The sequence below is a fragment of the Sebastes umbrosus genome, chromosome 7, assembly GCF_015220745.1.
Source record: "Sebastes umbrosus isolate fSebUmb1 chromosome 7, fSebUmb1.pri, whole genome shotgun sequence".
In the NCBI taxonomy this organism is placed as follows: Eukaryota; Metazoa; Chordata; class Actinopteri; order Perciformes; family Sebastidae; genus Sebastes; species Sebastes umbrosus.
In genome coordinates, this window is record NC_051275.1 from 28,763,652 (window position 1) to 28,783,399 (window position 19,748).

The following is a 19,748-nucleotide window of genomic DNA, read 5'->3' on the forward strand; positions in this document are numbered from 1 at the left end:
GAAACTAACTTATAGACTGACATTCATTGTTGAATTTTACCATTTCAGTGTTAAAAAAGTTATGAAAAATGAACAAGGATTTAGCGTCTTCCCCCGTAAATGTAATGTTGGGAAATAATTTAGAAAAAGCAAATGCATAGTCTGGGTACCAAAGGCAGAAACTCCACAATAAAACACTTTCAAATGTAATTCTTGGTGATATTTAGGCCATTACAGAGCTGTTTCTAATAAATGTTTTACGAACTAAGATCCCAGGAGAATAAACTTTAAGAAATGTGCATACTCTGCAGCTTAGACCACTCATGTTCATGTTTAGACCATGGTTTAGACCAGGGGTCGGCAGCCTTTACTATCAAAAGAGCCATTGTAGGCAAAAAAATAAAAAATCTGTCTGGAGCCGCAAAACATTTGCAGTTAGGTAGGGGCCACGTTGAGGGGGAAAAAAATTGGAGATTTCGAGAATAAAGTCATAACTTTGCGATAAAAAAAGTCGTAATATTACGAGAATAAAGTCATAACTTTAAAAGAAAAAAAGTCATATTATTACGAGAATAAAGTCATAACTTTATGAGAAAGAAAGTCATAATATTACAACAATAAAGTAAAAACTTGAAGAGAAAAAAAGAAAATAACTTGTAAAATTACTACTTCTATACTACTATACATATATATATCTATATATATATAGATATATATATAATATTATGACTTTATTCTCATAATACTACGACTTTTTTTCTCGTAAACTTCTGACTTTTTTCTAATAATATTACGACTTTTTTTCTCGTAATATTATGACTTTATTCTCGAAATCTCAGATTTATTTTTTTTCTTCAATGTGGCCCTAATATTCTGTCGTACCGTCGTACCATAGACCTACAACAATGATAAATAAAAATTGAAATGTAAAAATAAAAAAACAGTTATTCATTTCCACTAATTTTTTAAAAATCCACAGGGAGCCACTGGAGAGGAGCTAAAGAGCCTCATGTGGCTCCAGAGCCGCAGGTTGCAGACCCCTGGTTTAGACTGACTAAGTGCAGTATGGTAGTACTGGCTAGAGGGGAGCCAGAAAAACTGGGTAAACTCTCGCGAGATTGTGAAAATTAATAAGCATTGCTCTCGAATAGTTAGGGTCAGGCATTGACCTTGAATGTTTAAAATTAAACATTAACCTCGAATAGTTAAGGTTTAGCCATTGACCTCGAATAGCTAAGGTTAGGATAGCGCGTCTATCCTAAATCTCGCGAGATCAGATCGCAATATGCGGGCTCCCTTGTAGACACGACCGCAGTATAGCAGTGTATTCCGCTATGATTCTGAACCAATCAGGCACGACGTTTTGCGCAACAACTCTATGACGTAGGCACGTTTTGTTTTGTGTGACCTGTGTGTTCCGGAAATGGGATGACAAGCTTATTAGTGCTTTAGTGTTACTCATTAAATTACACCAGAAACAGATGAAACACGGATTCAGGGGAAAGGTAAGACATTATTGTATAATCGTAATGAATTACTAGAGCTGCTGAGTCGAACTTATTGTTGTTATTTCACTAGAGAGCAGAGCTATATTAAGAGATAGCGTCACTAACGTTAGCTAGCTAGCTAACTGACAACAACAGAAACTCGAGTCTCACTCCACGTTCTCACTTTAATCAGCTGTTTTTATGTTATACTGGTTTATTAATTCATCATAGCTGTAATGTTAGAGTGTCACTCCATTAAATGACTATCACCCCAGCTAGCTGCCCAACTAACTAGCTTACCTATTGGCTTAATAAAGAAACTAAACAATCAGCAAAATTGAAAGCCAGCTTAGTTTAGTCACTTCTGTTAATAGGTTTGAATAGACAGCTGGTTTCACCTCATGTTACATGTTTAAAAGACGCTGAATTTAAGCAGCTGAATGTCATTAAAATCTGAGCTACTGTTGTCAAGGGTATCTGTTGATATTATATAGTATTAGTAGTATTATATATCCTTTATTATGTGGTCAGAGATGGTTAGCAGGAGGCAGGGATCCTGTGTTTTGCTGGAGGACAAAATAGACAAGTTGGATGTGTTTTGTTTTTTATAATACAATCCACAATGTTACTGGGGAAAAACAAGATTCAAGATTCAAGCCCTTTTATTGTCATTGTAAGTACAACGAAATTAGATTGTGACAATCCCATAGGTGCTAAAAAAGATAATACAATAAAAAAGAGAGATAGTGCAATATAAATATAAAAGATAATAAAATACAAAATGTATATTGATGAGATGACAGTTTTGCCAGATTATTGCACAAAGTGTCTGTCAGATAATTATATATAATTATAATTATTAATTATATATAATTATAAATATAATTAAGTATTGCACAGCATCATATAATTATTGCACAGAGTGATCAGCATGCTATTGCACATACCCGTAACAGTAGATTTACAGTATTTACATTGTAAAAGTGATACAAAAGTGACCAACGTGTTATTGCACATTTACATTGCACGTGTTCAACTCAGACAGAGGAGAAGTCAGAGTTCAGGAGGTTTTAAATTATGATGTAATATGATATACTATATGTACTATACTATACTATAACTTAGATATAATAAATATGATTTAAATAGGTCAGTTGTCTTGTAAGCTATGGGTTAATAATAATAATAATAATCTTTATTTGTATAGCACCTTTCTAAACCTTTCTAGTTTCAAAGTGCTTACACAGATACAATGAAATACAGACAAAATAAAAACAACAATAAAAGAACAAAACATAAAGACCAAATAATGAGAAAACTAAAACCTGTAACCAGTGGTATCAAAACAATAAGTTACAACACATATGCCAAAAGAGGACAATATAAGGTGTGGGAAAAGGTGCACCAAGCTGTTGCCTTACGGAGTTAAAAAAAAAAAAAAAGCCTTTTTATAAAAATGGGGTTTTAAAAGAGATTTAACATTGGTATTAGAGCTAGATAACCTGAGGTCCCGAGGTAGGCTGTTCCACAATCTAGGGGCATTGATGGCAAAGGCCCTGTCACCCTTAGTCACCACCCTAGACCTGGGTATAGCCAGTAGAGCCAAGTCAAAACAAGATGATTTAAACAGGTCACTTGTCTTGTAAGCTATGGCTTGATTATAGAGTAGCTAGGGTGTGGCAGTTATGGCATTTAGCTAGATGACTCTACTGCACTGTATTGTAATATAGTAAGTGTCAGAGTCAGGTTCATGTTATTATATACATTTGAACTCCAGGCAAAATAGTTGAAAGAGTATTTAATACCTGTAGTCCAGGCTGGATTACCAACCGGACAAAGCAGGCAACTGCCTTGGGGCATCAGGTGTTACACAACAGGTGTACTGATTGTTTCTGCATGTCTGGACAAATTAATCTTCCATGTAGAATTTGTAGGGATGCACCGATTGCAAAAGTATGGGCCGATACCAATACAAATGTTTTAAATAAAGATTTGGCTGATAATTGATACCGATATCAATGTTTTGATGTTGTTTATTTTGTTGTTATTTATTCCCCCTTTGGTGCCATGGAAACAAAGACATCTTCACAAATTAAATTGTACAAATATATGAAACAAGCTTTAAAATAACCTTTTCACATGAGAAGGTTGTAGCCTGTATACAACTGCCTACTCAATTGAGAGGAATTTATTACCCAACAAAAACATTGTGTGAAACATTATTTATATTATTATTATATCATTATTATAACTTGCACACTTTGCTAATATATATAGTATGTCATGTATATATTGTATATATTACATTATTGTTATTATGTGTTTATATTTTATATTTTCAATGCTAGTTGTAGTATATTTATAGTGTATTCTAATATATTCTTTATATTGTGTATACTATAGATATTATCTCTAGGGTTGATGTGTATTTTTACTGTGTATTTACTGTTCCTGTACATTGCCTGGATAAGCTGCTGCTGTAACACAGGAATTTCCAAATTTGGGATCAATAAAGTACATCTATCTATCTATCTATCTATGAAATGTAATTAAATCAGTAGCTAACAACACAACATTTAGCCGGCACAAAACTGTGCCTTGTGTGAACTGTACGTGGGAGTGACCGATTACATACACCCCCCTAACAGGTTAATCCAGCCGCTCATTTAGTTCCAGCTAGGCTTCATGTTATTCATTGGGTGCTGCCATGCTGCTATCATAGCTGAAGTGTACTTCATGTACATGTATTAATTCTCCACTGTTGACGTTGAACTCAGAGGTACTTGTTTGCATTCTATCTTTTAATTTTCTAGCCTAGCAGTGCTAATAGAATAGCATTCATCTGTAAAAGCCTCTTCGCAGTAGTCTGTACAGGAACACTGATGTAACCGCAGAGTGTTAATCAAATGTACCGCGGCCACAGCTCTGTGAATTGGCTTCCAGTTAGTGGGATGCTGTGAATTTAATAAGTGGCCTCTGAATGCAGCACACAGATGATAAGCAACCAGCCGCTCATTCTTCATCGCCTGCTCACAACTAACCAGATCTTCTTTTCTCCCCGTCTGTCTTTGTCTCATATCCAGGTTGCTGTTCAGATGAGGAGGGCTTGCCTGGTTGACCCTGTGTGTCACCCTACGTTGCCATGGCAACGCCCTATTTCCCCACATTCCTGCTCCTTATTTTTCTGTCCCTCTTCGCCCTCTTGCTTCTGACTTTCCTGCCCCCCGTTGCCCCATCGATTCCCTTTTCTTCCTCCTCTCATCCCTCACCTTGGCCGTCACTCTCCTGCGGCCTGGGTCAGCCCTGGGCCGTCCGGCTCCACACTGGCCCACATCACGAGGAAGAAGATGGTGAACACAGCTCTGTGCACCTGGATGTGATAGCCGACAGGGTACAGTACTTCATGAACACTGAACACAGATGATATATTTTAATCTATACATAGGACAGGCCTATTCAATTACTTTTTTAGAAGAGTACGGGAATAAACTCTTTTTATTGGAAGAAATTATTTAAAAAAAATATACTTTTTTCACATTTATAAATGATCAAAGAGCTGGATTGAGGTCGTTAAAGGGCCGGATTCGGCCGTGCTGTCAATTGAATAGGCCTGATGTAGGGTGTCATTCTGTGAATTTCCCAAAGCTCAGGGACTCATTTCTCTTTTGTGACATTTTCAAAATAAAACATAATTTAGGAGGGCTACAATATTTATTTACTTGGTACTGACTGTCTATGATTTGTAGGAATGATACATTTGGTATTACTGTGTTCCTTACTACAAAATTTTACTTTTACAGATATTTTTATACACATCTTTTTAAATTCAGTTTTTCTTTATCCCAGTATGCCACTTTCATTTATCTTTTTTAAATTTAATATACTGTACTGTATGTTTCAGTTTTTGTGCTTTATGTTTAATGCTCCCCATTTGTCCCCTATTTTCTGCAACAACCCCATTTCTCATCTCATCTGTTTTAAAATTGCCTAGGTCAGGGACAAAACACAAGTTGCCCACTTTTAGAAGTATTGTCCCAGTTTCATTTATCATCAGTATTCTCTCCATCACAGGTAGCAGAGCAGGCTGGGCTGCAGAACCAGGGCCAGATCGGACAACTAGAAGGACATTACTTGCTGTGTTCTGTCAAGCCTGGATCTGTGGCCGATATCTGGAGCAAGAGTGTCCGGCCCGGTGACATCCTGGCAGCCGACCCTCATGTCCTGTGGTACTCCCAGGACAGAGTGCTGAGCCGTTCTAAGAGATCGATGGCCTTCAACGATCCCAACTACCCTAAACAGTGGCACCTGGTGAGAATCTACACTATTGTGTGTCTTGTGATACCATCTTGCTCACTCACTCGTTGTCTAGTAGTCAGTGTTACCTTCACACTACATCCACACTAAAACGTTTTTGTTTTAAAACGCATAGCTTTTGCTACGTTTATGCCTAGCTTCCACACTACTCCAAAAAGGAGACCTTTGAAAACACTGCCGACTCCGTTTTAGTTTGAAAACTCTAGGGTTGCGTTTTAGTCTGGACAGGCAGAAACGCAGACCTTTGAAAACGATGACGCAGACACCCACGTTCGCTTCTTGATCGGGTCTTATCAGTTATGACATGTCCTTCCCTGATTTGTCATGCCCCATTACGTGAACCTTTTCCGGAAGAAAACATCAGCTAACTAGCCAGTTCCTGTTTGAAATACACACAGACAAAGTATCCCTGGATTTCTTCGATACTGAAGGAAATGAAACGCCAAATTCTGAAGCGTCTTTTTTGTATAATTTATGGATGTTTATTCATGGAAATCAGAGATAATTATGTCGTCTGGAGGTGTAAGTCACACTGAATGATATCAATTTATTTTATGTCTGTGTGTTAAGATTTTACTGAGTAATGAGTAAGGAGTACGATTTTGGACTCAAATTGACTTCAAACAGAATCTCTGGCCTCATGTAATGCTGACTCTGTTGTAACACCTCAATCAGGATGCAGTGTACTAGGTCAACACGTGTACAAGGATGAGTACATCCAGTCACACCTGCTATTGACATTTCTTCACAAACAGCATCCTGTATGCATAAAGGGCTGGGTGAAGTGGAATATACACATGAGAGTTGTGGTACTTAATCGTTATCTTTTCAGTCAGTCACATTACTCCTCTTATACCTTTTAAACAGCCATGCTAAATCCACATGTTTTCCACACATAACAGTTTTACTCAAGTAATTAATGAAATCTTTTCAATTAGATTTGGCTGTATACATTTACATGTGACTTTAATGCTGCCAAAACGGTGCTTGCATGACTGCAAGAAATGATTCAGTTCCCCATTATAATCCTGTTAATCTATCCTGTTTACATGATTCGAATAGGTTGTCACATTTCCTACATGCAATGGTTCAGAACAAATAAAGTGGGAGAATTGGTTAGTTGTGCATGTTTGCAGAATCAAAGACATTAGTGTGGTTATTTTGCAGCAGCCTGGAGCTGGTTGTGCATGATGGTTAGGATTAGGGTTAGGTTTAAATCGAGGCAAAACTGGGCTAGCACATGAATTACACTATGCTGAAAGGTTGTTATGTATTTTTTGCCCAATAATGTCAAAAATAAACTGCCTCCCCCCAGCTTTAATGTGTCACCTGGTTGCACAGTGTGTGTCCTGTGGGTACAAAATGATCAGACAACCAAAGTTCATTTCAAGGTAAAATACTCCATAGTGATGATTAGGCTAGTCTTTGCGTCACAGCAAAAGTAGAGGCGGTAGAAGCACTTTTGGAAGTCCTCACTTTCCCTTCACAGTATGCTCTCTCCTGTACTTTCCCTCTTTACATGACCTCAACCTCCCCTTATTGTTCTTGTTCTTGCAGCACAATTCCATCAGTAAGGGTATGGACATCAACGTAACAGGGGTGTGGGAGCGCAACATCACTGGCCGAGGAGTCACGGTGGTGGTGGTAGATGACGGCGTGGAGCACACCCACCAGGACATCCAGCCCAACTATGTAAGTCAAAACTAACAGTTGTTCCGTTCGATTGTAAATATTTCCTGTTACTTATGAACTGCTGCCATGGCTGAACATTTTGAGAACAATAAAGGAAAGAAGCCGCTTGGAAGTTTACCAGCAGTTCCTTTTCCAACAATCATTTTTCAACCCTCTCAGAGTCCAGAGGGCAGTTACGACCTGAACTCCAACGACCCGGACCCCATGCCTCACCCAGACTTCCACAGCGACAACCACCACGGGACGCGATGTGCCGGAGAGATCGCAGCCGTTCCCAACAACAGCTTCTGTGCTGTGGGGGTGGCCTACGGCAGCAAGGTGGCAGGTACAGACAATTTTTAATTTTAAACTTGGATTTTCAAGTGTTAGGAACCACCGAGAAACCTCTCACCTGTTGTTTTCTGTTCAGGTATCAGAGTCCTGGACGGCCCGCTGACAGACAGCCTGGAAGCCATAGCCTTCAATAAGCACTATCAGGTCAACGACATCTACAGCTGCAGGTAACAAACCGTCTCTCTCTGGTCCTCTTTGTGGCTAAAGTGGCTTTTAAAAACAGTAAAATATCACATGTGTGCAAGTGTCTCCTGATTCCACAAACCTTTGACAGCCTTTGTTTGCGTACTTGTAATTTAATGTAAGTCTTGCTTGGATTCTTCTCCTCTAGTTGGGGTCCAGATGATGACGGACACACTGTGGATGGACCCCATCCTCTGGGCAAGGTATGAGGATGACAGTTTGTGTGGTGGTGGAGTGATTTTTGTCCTGCAGAGGGCAGCACAATGCAACAGATCAATTACAGAGGAATCAGCATGTAGAAAAACTTTAAGCACATAAAGTATAATCTTCCCTTTTAATCACAACATGGATTTTTTTTTTTCCCTCCACAGGCGGCGCTGCAGCACGGGGTGATTGCAGGCAGACAAGGCTTCGGCAGTATCTTCGTAGTTGCCAGTGGCAACGGAGGTCAATTCGACGACAACTGCAACTATGACGGCTATGCCAACTCCATCTACACCATCACAATCGGTAAGACACGGAGGCTCTCAGGCTTGTGAGTGTTCACTTGTGTTTGGGGTGTGGACGTGTGTGCATCCGGGGCCATAAATAATCATTGTGTATGTGCGTGTGTGTGTGTTGCAGGAGCGGTCGATGAGAAAGGCAGGATGCCGTTCTACGCCGAAGAGTGTGCATCCATGTTGGCTGTCACTTTCAGCAGCGGGGGGAGCAAGCTGAGGAGCATTGTAGGTCTTACCGTAACACACACACACACACACACACCCCTGTACTTCTATCTTTGTGAGGACACTAACTGACATAATGCATTGCCTAGCCCCTTACCCTAACCTTAACCGTGTCTAATCCCAACCCTTACCCAAACCTAATTCTAATCTGAACCTTAAAACCGAATCTGAACCCTCAAACAGGCTTTTGAAGAAGTGAAGCCCGACCAAAACATATTTTGTCCTTTTTCTACGTTCCTATCTTTATTTATGACATATGAGGCCCAATTACAGTCTTAACTAATAATGCTCATAACAAGTTATTTCAGTGTGAAGAAGAGAGAAGATAAATAAACACATAAAGGCACAGTAAAGTGCTGCATGACTCCAGTCAGTCACAGGAATTTAATGTCCCCGCTTCAGTCCACCAAGGCAGCTGCAGTGAAACCGCAAGCGGAAATGACCTGATATAGTTGTTTATTTAATACTTCTGTTTTTTTTTAGCGGCTTTAACAAACATTATTTCCTATAAGACCTTTATTAAAATCACAAAGGCTTCAAGTGCTGTAATAGGTGCTAATTTGTCTAATATGAAGCCCAGGAACATGCTTAATTTTTTCAAAAAGACCGATAAAAGAAATGCCGATTGAGAGTTTGCATTGCATGGGACAGAAGCTGGTGGAACGGAGGCTAGCCCGGTCATGACTTCCGCTCTCTGTAGTGCTGATGATGCAGGACGACATGACCAAAACTGTCCAAATGTGCTTTATCTGAAATTATAGTGGTGGTTTCGCGAATGTTCCAGTAACGTCAACATTGTGTCCTAGGATATTATATTGTAGTTGTATTGTAGGATTTTCTCCTGAAGTCTACAGATAATATATTCCACAACATGGCGTGTAAAATCTAAATTTTGTTGTGGTCTATAAAGTTTTCTCTAGTGATTGTGACAAATGTTTAAAAGAAGCTGCTCCACATCAGGAGGAGCAGAGAGACTATTTTCATCAGACGGATGATGACAGGAGTAAGGGCCCATCGAAGCCGCTGACCTCTATTTGCCACTGTTTGCGGGTGTCACCATGGCAACGCAGTTTAGCCCAGGGATGTCAGCGCCTTGGGGGAAAGAGCTTAGCCACGATTGGCTGGCTCTCCGGAGAAGACTGGTCCACCACTGACCGCAGTATTACTCACAGGCCAAGTGCTGCTGACCACACACTGCCCACTAGTGTATCACTCTAAAGAACCCGTTGGAGTCTTCCAAGAGCAGCTGCAAGAACGAATGCATTTTGTATTTATATTTAGTTTATATCTTAAATAATAATCCAAACTCTAAAAATAAGAAAATTCATTTAGTTTTCTTCACAGAAATGAATAATATAGGCCAACTGAATAATAAGCCGAGTTTCCACCAAGACGTTCCTGGTAATTTTAGTCCTGGGGCTACTTTTCAAGGAAAATCAAGGCCTCACCTGTGGAGCTTTGCTGACCCCTAGAGGGGGTCGGGACACCTAGGATGGGTACCAGTGGTCTCGATTCAGCCATTTACCTAAAGAGATTCAGTGTGACATGTGGAATTGATAAACACAATTGTGCAGCATGTTGAGGTACAGAACTTGTCTCCCGATGATGCTTGTATACTCTCACCACATAGACAGCTGCTCTGGATGAACATGCACATCACTGACTGACATAGTAGGTTGAAACGTTCTACACGGCTGGAACAGCTGGTGGAAAAGACCCACATGTCGTCCGCATGTAAACACAGAGAGCTGGGAATTCCTCAGCCCACATCGCTGTGGTCCATCTGTCAGACATGCTGTCACTTAACGTGTGTACCAGCGGGTGGTGTACATACACATGTGCGCCTTGCATATGGGTGGATTTTACTGTCCACAACTATAGATCTCACACACAGACAAACCTGTCAAAAAAATTATATTGGTCCTTTTTTTGCTCGCTCATTTAGTTAATCTTCTCTGTAAATCTTTCCTCTCTTACATTCGTTTAGGTCAACCACTATCTGTCAGGATACATTTCCAATCTGTGTATATACATTGACTTTACTGCTCTTCAGTTTAATTTGTACAATGTGTTCTTTTTCTCTTTACATCCTTTCATGTCTTTAAAGGCTGGACCTCTCCCCGGCTTTAAACCCCTGTCATACCGTCCTCGTGTATACCATTAACTCTACACAAACAGCGTTGAACTCTGGCCTCCTGCAGTAAATATGTCGTTTTGTCAGGATGGCTCTGGCGCCTGATGAAGTGTCCTTTAGTTGTTAGTTTAGCTGGAGAGCCGTCATGCTGAAGGATAGTTTGTGTTGGATGTACGCTGTGAAGGGTTCTGTTAATGTATACGACTTGCAATTGTGAGTGCCAGTTTGTGTTTGGCCTCCTGCCAGAGCTGTGTCCGCCCTTGCACTGTTTGTACCGTGCATGAATCTCCTGTCTCTGTCTCTGCAGGTGACGTCAGACTGGTCCATGCAGCAGGGGACCGGCTGTACGGAGGGACACACCGGCACGTCTGCAGCGGCCCCCCTGGCGGCAGGAATGGTGGCCCTCATGCTGCAGGTCCGTCCCTGTCTCACCTGGAGGGACGTACAACACATCATCACCTTCACCGCCACAAAGGTACAGTAGGCCTGGGGAAATGTCTTCCTGCATCAGTTATTACTTTACACAGGCCTGTGTTTAGATACTTAGTTCACCTGGATACTTGTGTTGGAAAACCTCACTCCTGGGTACTCTTACACTGTTAAAGGTGTCCTGTGGAGCTTTCTTTTTAAACAAACAAAAATTATGTTTCTCACCAATATGCATTTTGTGTATCCCTGAGGTTTAACAAACACATTGAATGAATTTCCTTCCTCCATAAAACATTTACAAAGCCAGTTTTTAAAAATATTGTCTCTGTCTTAAGGAGGTAATCCCACTTTTTATTTGTTCTAACAGTGTGACAACAGTGCAGACTGGAGGGTGAACGGAGCTGGTTTCCACCACAGCCAGCAGCACGGCTTCGGCGTGCTCAATGCATGGAGACTCGTCAATGCTGCCAAGGTACAGAATCACAATCAGAAATACTTTATTGATCCCCGGGGGGAATTGGGACGTTACAGTTACTCTTTTATAAAAGCATTAAGAAATATAAGAAAAATGGAAATAACAGTGTGTAACATGTAAATTATGTACATAATGCTACAATATATGTAGCTTTACCTCTGTGTACATATATTACTTCTCATCAGGCATTTACATACTACATCCTGTTTACATTCAATTTTCCCATCTGAAATACTGTCATCAACTAAATTACAAATTTACATTATTATTTTATATTTACTTGTGTTTATCTTTATTTTAACTGCACCATTTTATGACTTAGATTATCATTTTTCTTTTACTTGTGTGATTTCCCCTTTTACATATACATATTTTATGAGCATTGTTGAAGGAACCTGAGACCACAGATTTTCATTGCCACTGACTGCTTTACTGGAATTGACATGTGACAAATAAATAACCTTGATCCTTTAGAAATAGAAATAAATAATGAAAATAAAATTGAGAAATATAAGAAATATCTACAAACTCATATAATATATAAACATGGTGTAATAAATAAATAAAAGATTAAAAAAAATATATAAAAAAAAATGTATGCTGTATATTGATTTTTTTATTATTAATCATTTAGTCAAATAAATTAATTTTATAATTCCCACCACCAGAGCCCTAAGTTTTCTCTCTCCTCTCTCAGGTTTGGGAGTCAGTGCCGTTTCTTGTGTCCTATCAGAGCTCAGTAATAAAGGAGGAAGCGCCCATCCCAAATTATTTTGATGAGCTGATCCGCACCTGGAAAGGTAACTGTGTCTGCTAGTTGCTCCTCTCTCAGCTCTGCATTGAACAGCTGCTTGTTGAGTTTACACACTGAACTATGTAGCTGCCTCCCTCCCTCCCTCCCTCCCTCCCTGCTCCTCGGTCAGTCTGCCTCTCCATATTAGGCAATGTTCTCATGTTTTTGAGTTCCTGCGTCCACATTGAAATTCACATTCAGATTCCTCCTTTTTTCTTCATTTTTTCCCCCAATCTGTCTCTGTATTTTACAATTCCTCTCAGTAGTTTTGTTCCTTCTTGCACTGCGACTATCTGAGTATGTGATCTGTCTATTTCTCCCTCACTAACGTTTTCACACATGGTCATGGTGACCTCATTCTAGCAGGAACTTTTCCTTCTCCCTCCTCTCTTTTCCTCTCCTCACTCGATCTATATCTTGCCTCTTTTATGGCCTCGTTGTGGTCAGGAACACAGCCAGAGACAAGTGTGTGTGTGTGTGTGTTGTCTCATGCAACAGGACTTTCTTAAGGACAAAGCAAAGAGTTGCTGACAGTTGTAGAGCAGACTCACAAAGTGTGTCTGGGCTTAATTTAGAAAAGAAATTGAATCAAATCAAACTACTATAAAACACATTTTTCAGTCTTGGGCAAATCCCTGACAGGCTTTTTGTCACTGACTGAGTTCAGGCCTTCCTGTCAGACTACTCAGCAGTGTTTGTTGTTGTAGTTTCTATGTGTTTTGGCTGCCTTATTGGCAAATGCACTGCCCAAAAGCTCTGGTCTCCCATGTGAACAGAGTCAGTCTACGAATGTGTGTTTATGCACATGCACGCAGTGACTGGCTTTGTCCTGATGATAAAACCAGTCACATTCCCATGGTACTGTGTGTTCAGTTATTTTATGAAAAGATGCAGCAGTTGTGTGTGTGTATGTGTGTCTGTGTGTGTGTGTGTGTGTACACACAGATGCTCATGCCAGTGAAGCTTTGGGTTATTCTGACATGCAGGAAAGGGAAAGATTGTGATTAAAGAGAAAAGTTCATGTTGAGCGCTCAGCTGGAATTTGTTCTTTTCAAGTAGAAAACGTACGTGAGAGAGGACTAAATGTACAGCTACAGTCAGAGAGCACTAAATCTCTCCTTTTATCACAGTTCATGATCACACATAGAACTTATTGGAGCTGCCCAACCTCATAAATTTGCTCCCGACCCAAAGTCTACCACAGACTGTAAATAAGAAGTGGACGTAGTCACCGTAACGTCACTCATCGGTTTGTGGACTGCCGTTTTGAAGCTTGAGTTCGGCATTTTGGCCGTCGCCGTCTTATTTTTTTGCAACCAAAAGTGACATGAGAGGGTGGAGCTAAGTACAACCGGACACTGAATAAGACATTTTTAGGCAACCAGAAAGGTTATAATTAACTTTCATGAGCTGAAAACACACTGTGAAAGAGTTAAACTTGTAAGACGAAAACACGGACAACTCCCAGACCGGACAACGCCGTGGTAGTGACCTGTCAATCACAAGGTAGCCCCGCCCTAAAGCATCCCCTGCTTTATGGTCTATTTGACTCTAAATGGGACCATAATTTACTAAATGAACATCATGCTGAGTTGAAGAAGGATTGAAACTAGAGATTGAGACCATAAACTCGTGTTTACAATGTTTACTGCAGCAGTGTTAGAAATACATCCCCACCAAATTTCATTCCACTTCTCTATTTCTGTCCTTTATTTCCTCTCTCCCTACAGTTTTCCAATACCTGCCCTCTTTCCTTTTTACTTTCTTTTGCCCCTCCACCCCAGTGTTATAATAGTTTTGTATCTTCAATTTAATTTGAGTTTAGTTTGTTAGTTTTCTCAGTGTGTTTTCTAGTTTTAGTTTAGTTTCAAAAGGTTTAGTTTTAGTTATTATATACTTAGTTTTACAGTAGTTTTAGTTTGTTTTTGTTTGGGCCAGGTGTAATGTCTCAGAAGTATGTAGCTACATATACAAAATACCTGGTTGGAGAACTGTATAGGAAGGGCCATAATGTTTAATGTTTAATCTTTGCTCTACTTTAGTGAAGCAATTGCAGCATAGCGCCGTCTCCTGGAATATCAAGTCCGTTCGGTTTCTGTTCAACCTCAAGACAGTTGACAGAAATTCATGCTGTCTTCTTTTTTCGGTAGTGATTTATTATAGCTAACTGAAATTATTTTACGTACATTTTTATTTTATTTTTATTAGTTTTTTAACCACGCAATATCGTTTTCATTTTATTGATCATTTTTATCAATTCTCAGTTTACTAAAAATATTTTTCACTGCTCATTTTTCTCAGTTTCCATTTTAGTTTACTTTAATAACCCTGCTCCATACTCTCAGCCTCCACTTTAGTAGCTTCACATCCACTGTACTCGCCCTCTCAGTGCCTCTCCTCCACTTGTCTCCATCTCCCCTCCCTCTCTCTCCACATCTGTCCCCTGACTCTCCGTCTTTCATTCCACACCTCTGTTTACACTCCTCGCTCCCTCGTCCCTTTGCGTCCCTCCCTGCCCCGAGGATGTGTGCAGCCCTACATGGTCAGAGAGCACCACGGCTCATTAGTAGTCAGAGACCAGGAAATACCGAGAAATTACCAGACACTTACGGTGGGAGGGCGGGAGGTGGTGAGGAAGACCGACTGATATTTCAAGGAGATAAAGTGGAGAAGAAAAATCCAGAGTCTGGTGGAAGATTTTTTTTAATCGCCATTTCTCCCAGTATGCAACTATCTCAGGCTCACCCTCATGTGTTTCTAGGCTAGCAGCTTGTTTTCTCTCCCTGTCACATTATTTGCAATAATCATCAGCTTTTTAAATGTAAATTCAATTTAAAATTTGTTATTAAAGTGGTCGATAACGTATTAATACTATCACATTTGTACACTAACCTGCTAACATTACTTTACAAGGGGTGTAACATGTAAAAATAAGATGTAATAACAAATTAAGTTCTTCTATTACCATATTTTAAGTGTAAACAGTTTTAAATATTTATAAGCTTATGTGTATAATCTAACAATTGTTGTTCCATGATCAATACAGTTTTATTTTATTACAAAAAGTCTTAGATTGCAACAGAAACCCTGTTAAATTATTCAAAGTGATTGCATAAGTATGTTTTCACATTCTTGATTATGTTAACAGTTTTATTTGTTATAATGGGGGGTCAAATGTTTCCATATAAATGCCCTTATCAATCCAGGAAATGGTCAAACACACACTTATATTCACACTCACACACTACGCTGCTCCCTCTCTTAGTCTCTGCTGCTGACCTGAGCCTGTCTGGAATGGAGACACTGGAGCACGTGGCCGTTACTGTGACGATAGCCCATCCTTGCCGTGGCAACGTGGAGGTTGTGCTGGTCTGCCCCAGCGGTATGACATCAGTCATCGGGGCGCGCCGCGCCATCGACAGGTACAAACCCACACAATGGTATTATTTTTGGAAACAGTAAAACTTGATTAAAACAGCTAAATGAAATCAGTGTTTTAATTTACGAAGGAGAGAAAAATAAGATGCTATTATAGCTCCAAAAGAACATCTGTAATAATCATATATAACAGTACCTCATATGAAAATAAAATGTTTTGACTGCAGTCTAATGAAATAGTGTGTTTGTGTTGTGCACATAGAGACCCTGCAGGCTACCAGGACTGGACTTTCTCCACCGTGCGCTGCTGGGGAGAGAGAGCTGAAGGCCAGTACACCCTCAAGATATCTGACCACAGTAAGACACACGGCTCACACACGGACACAAGTGACAGATATTTATGGGAATGTCTTTTCAGGAGGTCTCTCGTATGGTAGTCATGTTGTTTCTTTCTCTCTGCTCCTGTACAAGAGTCAACACTTGCGCAGTGTGCCACTGCAGGAGTGTTGAAGCAGTGGCAGTTGACCCTGTATGGTTCCTCTATGACCAACAGCGACGTCCAGGAGAGACAGAGGTGAGAGCTCGCTGCCATCTGGACAGTGTTGAGATCATCAGCATTGTTGAATGATTGTGGTTTCCATCTTGGTCTTCTGTTTTCATTCCCATTTGATTTGTTTGTTGCAATTTCACGATACAACAGCCTCTACAACAATTCTCGTACTGATTTCACCCTTCGCTAAGCCCCTCCCGTTTAGCGAAGAGTCAAATACTTGTTGTGTTGTAAGTGTTTAGACTGAAATGAAAGCTAGCCAGATGTTCTGCATGTTCATGTTCGCTACGCATTGATTGACAGGCTGGTGGAGGAGGCCATGAGTGGGAAGTATCTGGACAGTAGCTTCTCTCTGCCCTGCCCTCCAGGCCTGGACATCCCTCCAGAGATCGTCAGCCCCTTCACCTCCAACAGCCTCAAGGTAAACTGTACACTGTTTACCACATCTCTCTGTCTCTCTTTAACCTTTCTGTCTTCTCTTATATATTGTGCATTGAAAAAAATCAGACAAAAGGGATAGTTTCATTACTAGATAGTACCTATTTACTCAGAGTAAACAAGTTAAAGGAGGTGGAAGTGATGAGCCTACTTTAGCTCAATTTCAGAATACTTTGGACTTGTTCAGGGCTGCGTATAATGATTATTTTCATTGTCGATTAATCTGTTGATTATTAGATTAATGTGATTGGTTGATGCCTTTATTTGTGGTGCGAAAGCTCCGAAAAATCAACCTTGTTCTGAAAAAAAATAATATATATATATATATATATGATATTCTGTGTGAGAGTACTCATAAAATGCCCCCGGTGTGTAAAGGCCTTAAGTCATCAATTTTACTTCCACTTCCTCTCCTTTTACCCTCTCTGTAGCCATTCTTGCTTTTTGTCTTCCACCTCATCCACACATGCATCCATCAGTGATTTATCGAACCCAGCGGCTCTGCTGTTGTGATTTACCTCCTCTTGCTCTCTGCTTTGTCCTCCCCTCCAGTTCCTGCTGTTGCTGGGCTGCTTTGCTCTCTTCTGGTCCCTCTACTACACACTGGAAGTTACACTGGCCCACCTGGACCTCAGGGGCCTCCTCTGCCTGCGCAGGAGACGAGGAGGTCACCGGGCCAGGGGAGGGCGCCGAGGGAAAGGAGTGGAGGAGGCGGTGGTAGAGGAGGAGGAGGATGCGGAGGAAGATGAGTGGGACTCAGGGGTGGAGTTGCACGCAGTTTTGGACTTTGAGTCCAAAGTGCTGCTTTTAAATGGGGAGGCAACATAGCACTGAGCCAGATGATGGACCGTCTATGCTCATGGGACGTCTCAGGCTTTCACCCTCTCCTCCCTCCCCACCCACCCATCCTCCAGTCAACCTTATCCGTGGTGGTGGGGGGTCACAGTGTAGACTGCAGATGGACTTGACTGAAGAGTGGATTTGTCTGCATTCCCCAAACACGTGGCCTTTTATGAAAATCTGTGTTTGTACGAGTGTGAGTGTGTCCTCATAAGGAAAGATGAGAACAATCCTCCAAAGTGAAGATATTTTGGTTAGAGTAAGGGTCAGGCATTAACCTGAGGGACCTAATAGGGTTTAATGCCCCAGTATAACTGCATGTTTGCATGCGTGAAAGTGTGTATACAAGCTTGTCTGCGTGTAAATTCGTGCCCACAGAAGAACTGAGCTTAAACATTGCTGGGATATACTTTACGAACACCTGTGGGGGTCATTAAACCGAGAGAAAGATTTTTTCTTTTTAAATGTGATGTGCACTATAGGAAAGTACGAATCTGCGTGTGTGTGAGTGAGTGTGTGTTGTGACATGAGTGGGTGTGCTTGTAATATGTAAGGTCTTCCATAAAAGAATGTCCTCAAATATGAGGCTCCAAGAAAATACTGATGATTTGTTTTTTTTATAAATTAGATTTATTTTCTGAGGTGTCGTTGGATGTATTTGATTTTTAAGTCTGGGGTCATTTTCTGCGGGTTATCAACCAACTACTGATGAAAAAACTTGAAGTGGGATTTTCAAGTGTGGGATTTGTAGATGTATTTTTTTATGAAGTGTAATATATACACAACGTGTGCCTGCTGTACAGATATATATATTAAGTGTGTTAAATGATTTATACAAAAGTGTTTTGTAAGAATGTATTAAAGAGTTCTAATTTTTTATTGGAAAGGAGAGTTTGGAGTGAAACTGGAAGCTGTGTTTTGCTGTGCAAGTCACAGGTGATCTGAATGATAATAAAATACTTGACGGAATATCCTCTGAGATTGTTCACATGGTTTTTGAAACACAGAAAATAAATTTGTGTAATCAGAAATTCATCTAAGATGATACTATAGCTACTATCTAATGACTTTATGATTTTCGCCTGATGATGTTAAAGCATGGATAAAGCAGGTAAGCTGTTAATGTTTACTATGTCCACCATCTTAGTTTAGCCAGTTAGCATGCTAACATTAGATTATTAACACTTAGCACAAAGTACAGCTGAAATTCATGGGAATGTAGATTTGCAGGTATTTGGTCATAAACCAAAGTATTGGCAATAAAGTATCAACATTGCCATCCCAAAAATTGTGCATTCAGCATAGCAAAAAAACTAAAAATAACTAAAATTAATTTAAAGATTCCATATTGTAAAAAGTAAGATTGTCATGTCTGTTATAGTATAAAGCAGGTTTAAGTGCTATATAAATAATGTGAAAGTATTGAAATGTTCAATAAAAGGAGAAATACACACGGCCCGTATTCAGAAATTGTGCGTTTGAAACAAGCCGTCAGGATTTCTGTCCATTTGTGATGTCACAAATATACAATATTTAGACTATTTCACGGCTTTAAACGTAAACATTCTTAATGTGTCCCAGTTTATTTCCGGTTGCATTGTATGTAAATAACATCAGCTGACAGGAAGTAAACATTGACCCAAACTGTTGCCTAGCAACGCAGTTCCGTTGCAATTCTGTTGCAATTCCGTTGAAATGCACTAAAACGGAGCGTTTCAGACAGAGGGTAAGTACAGGTATATTCAGGCAGACAGGATGAGGAAAATAACGGGATTTTTTTTACATTAAAGCATGTAAACATGTTCTAGTAGAAACACAAAATACAAATATGAACCTGAAAATGAACATAATATGGGACCTTTAAAACAACAAAAGAGCACTAAGGCTAGCTATAACCTTTTTTTTTTTAGAACACATAGCAACATGTAGCCCAGGGGCGTCGCCTAGGCAGCACTGGCTCACCCAGTCAAGTTAAATCAAAATAAATGTTGTTATAAA

General features: G+C 40.0%; 1 protein-coding gene across 1 annotated transcript; it reads left to right on the top strand.

Annotated features, from left to right (window-relative positions):
- Nucleotides 1–1,328: 1,328 nt before the first annotated feature.
- pcsk7 (proprotein convertase subtilisin/kexin type 7) lies at nucleotides 1,329–18,721 on the top strand. Its single transcript, XM_037775985.1, has 17 exons — nucleotides 1,329–1,484; nucleotides 4,550–4,857; nucleotides 5,538–5,774; nucleotides 7,338–7,472; nucleotides 7,632–7,797; nucleotides 7,882–7,972; nucleotides 8,137–8,191; nucleotides 8,360–8,498; nucleotides 8,613–8,713; nucleotides 11,155–11,322; nucleotides 11,644–11,748; nucleotides 12,449–12,551; nucleotides 15,810–15,966; nucleotides 16,185–16,279; nucleotides 16,391–16,496; nucleotides 16,776–16,893; nucleotides 17,463–18,721. The coding sequence occupies exons 2-17, from the start codon at nucleotides 4,609–4,611 to the stop codon at nucleotides 17,736–17,738; spliced, it is 2,301 nt and encodes a 766-aa protein (XP_037631913.1). The 5' UTR covers nucleotides 1,329–1,484; nucleotides 4,550–4,608; the 3' UTR covers nucleotides 17,739–18,721.
- Nucleotides 18,722–19,748: the final 1,027 nt, after the last annotated feature.

Coding starts and splice junctions, on each gene's coding strand:
- pcsk7 (XM_037775985.1), top strand. CDS start 4,609: ATGGCAACGCCCTATTTCCCCACATTCCTGCTCCTTATTTTTCTGTCC. Junction 7,798..7,881: donor CTACGGCAGCAAGGTGGCAG/GTACAGACAATT, acceptor TTTTCTGTTCAG/GTATCAGAGTCCTGGACGGC. Junction 7,973..8,136: donor AACGACATCTACAGCTGCAG/GTAACAAACCGT, acceptor CTTCTCCTCTAG/TTGGGGTCCAGATGATGACG.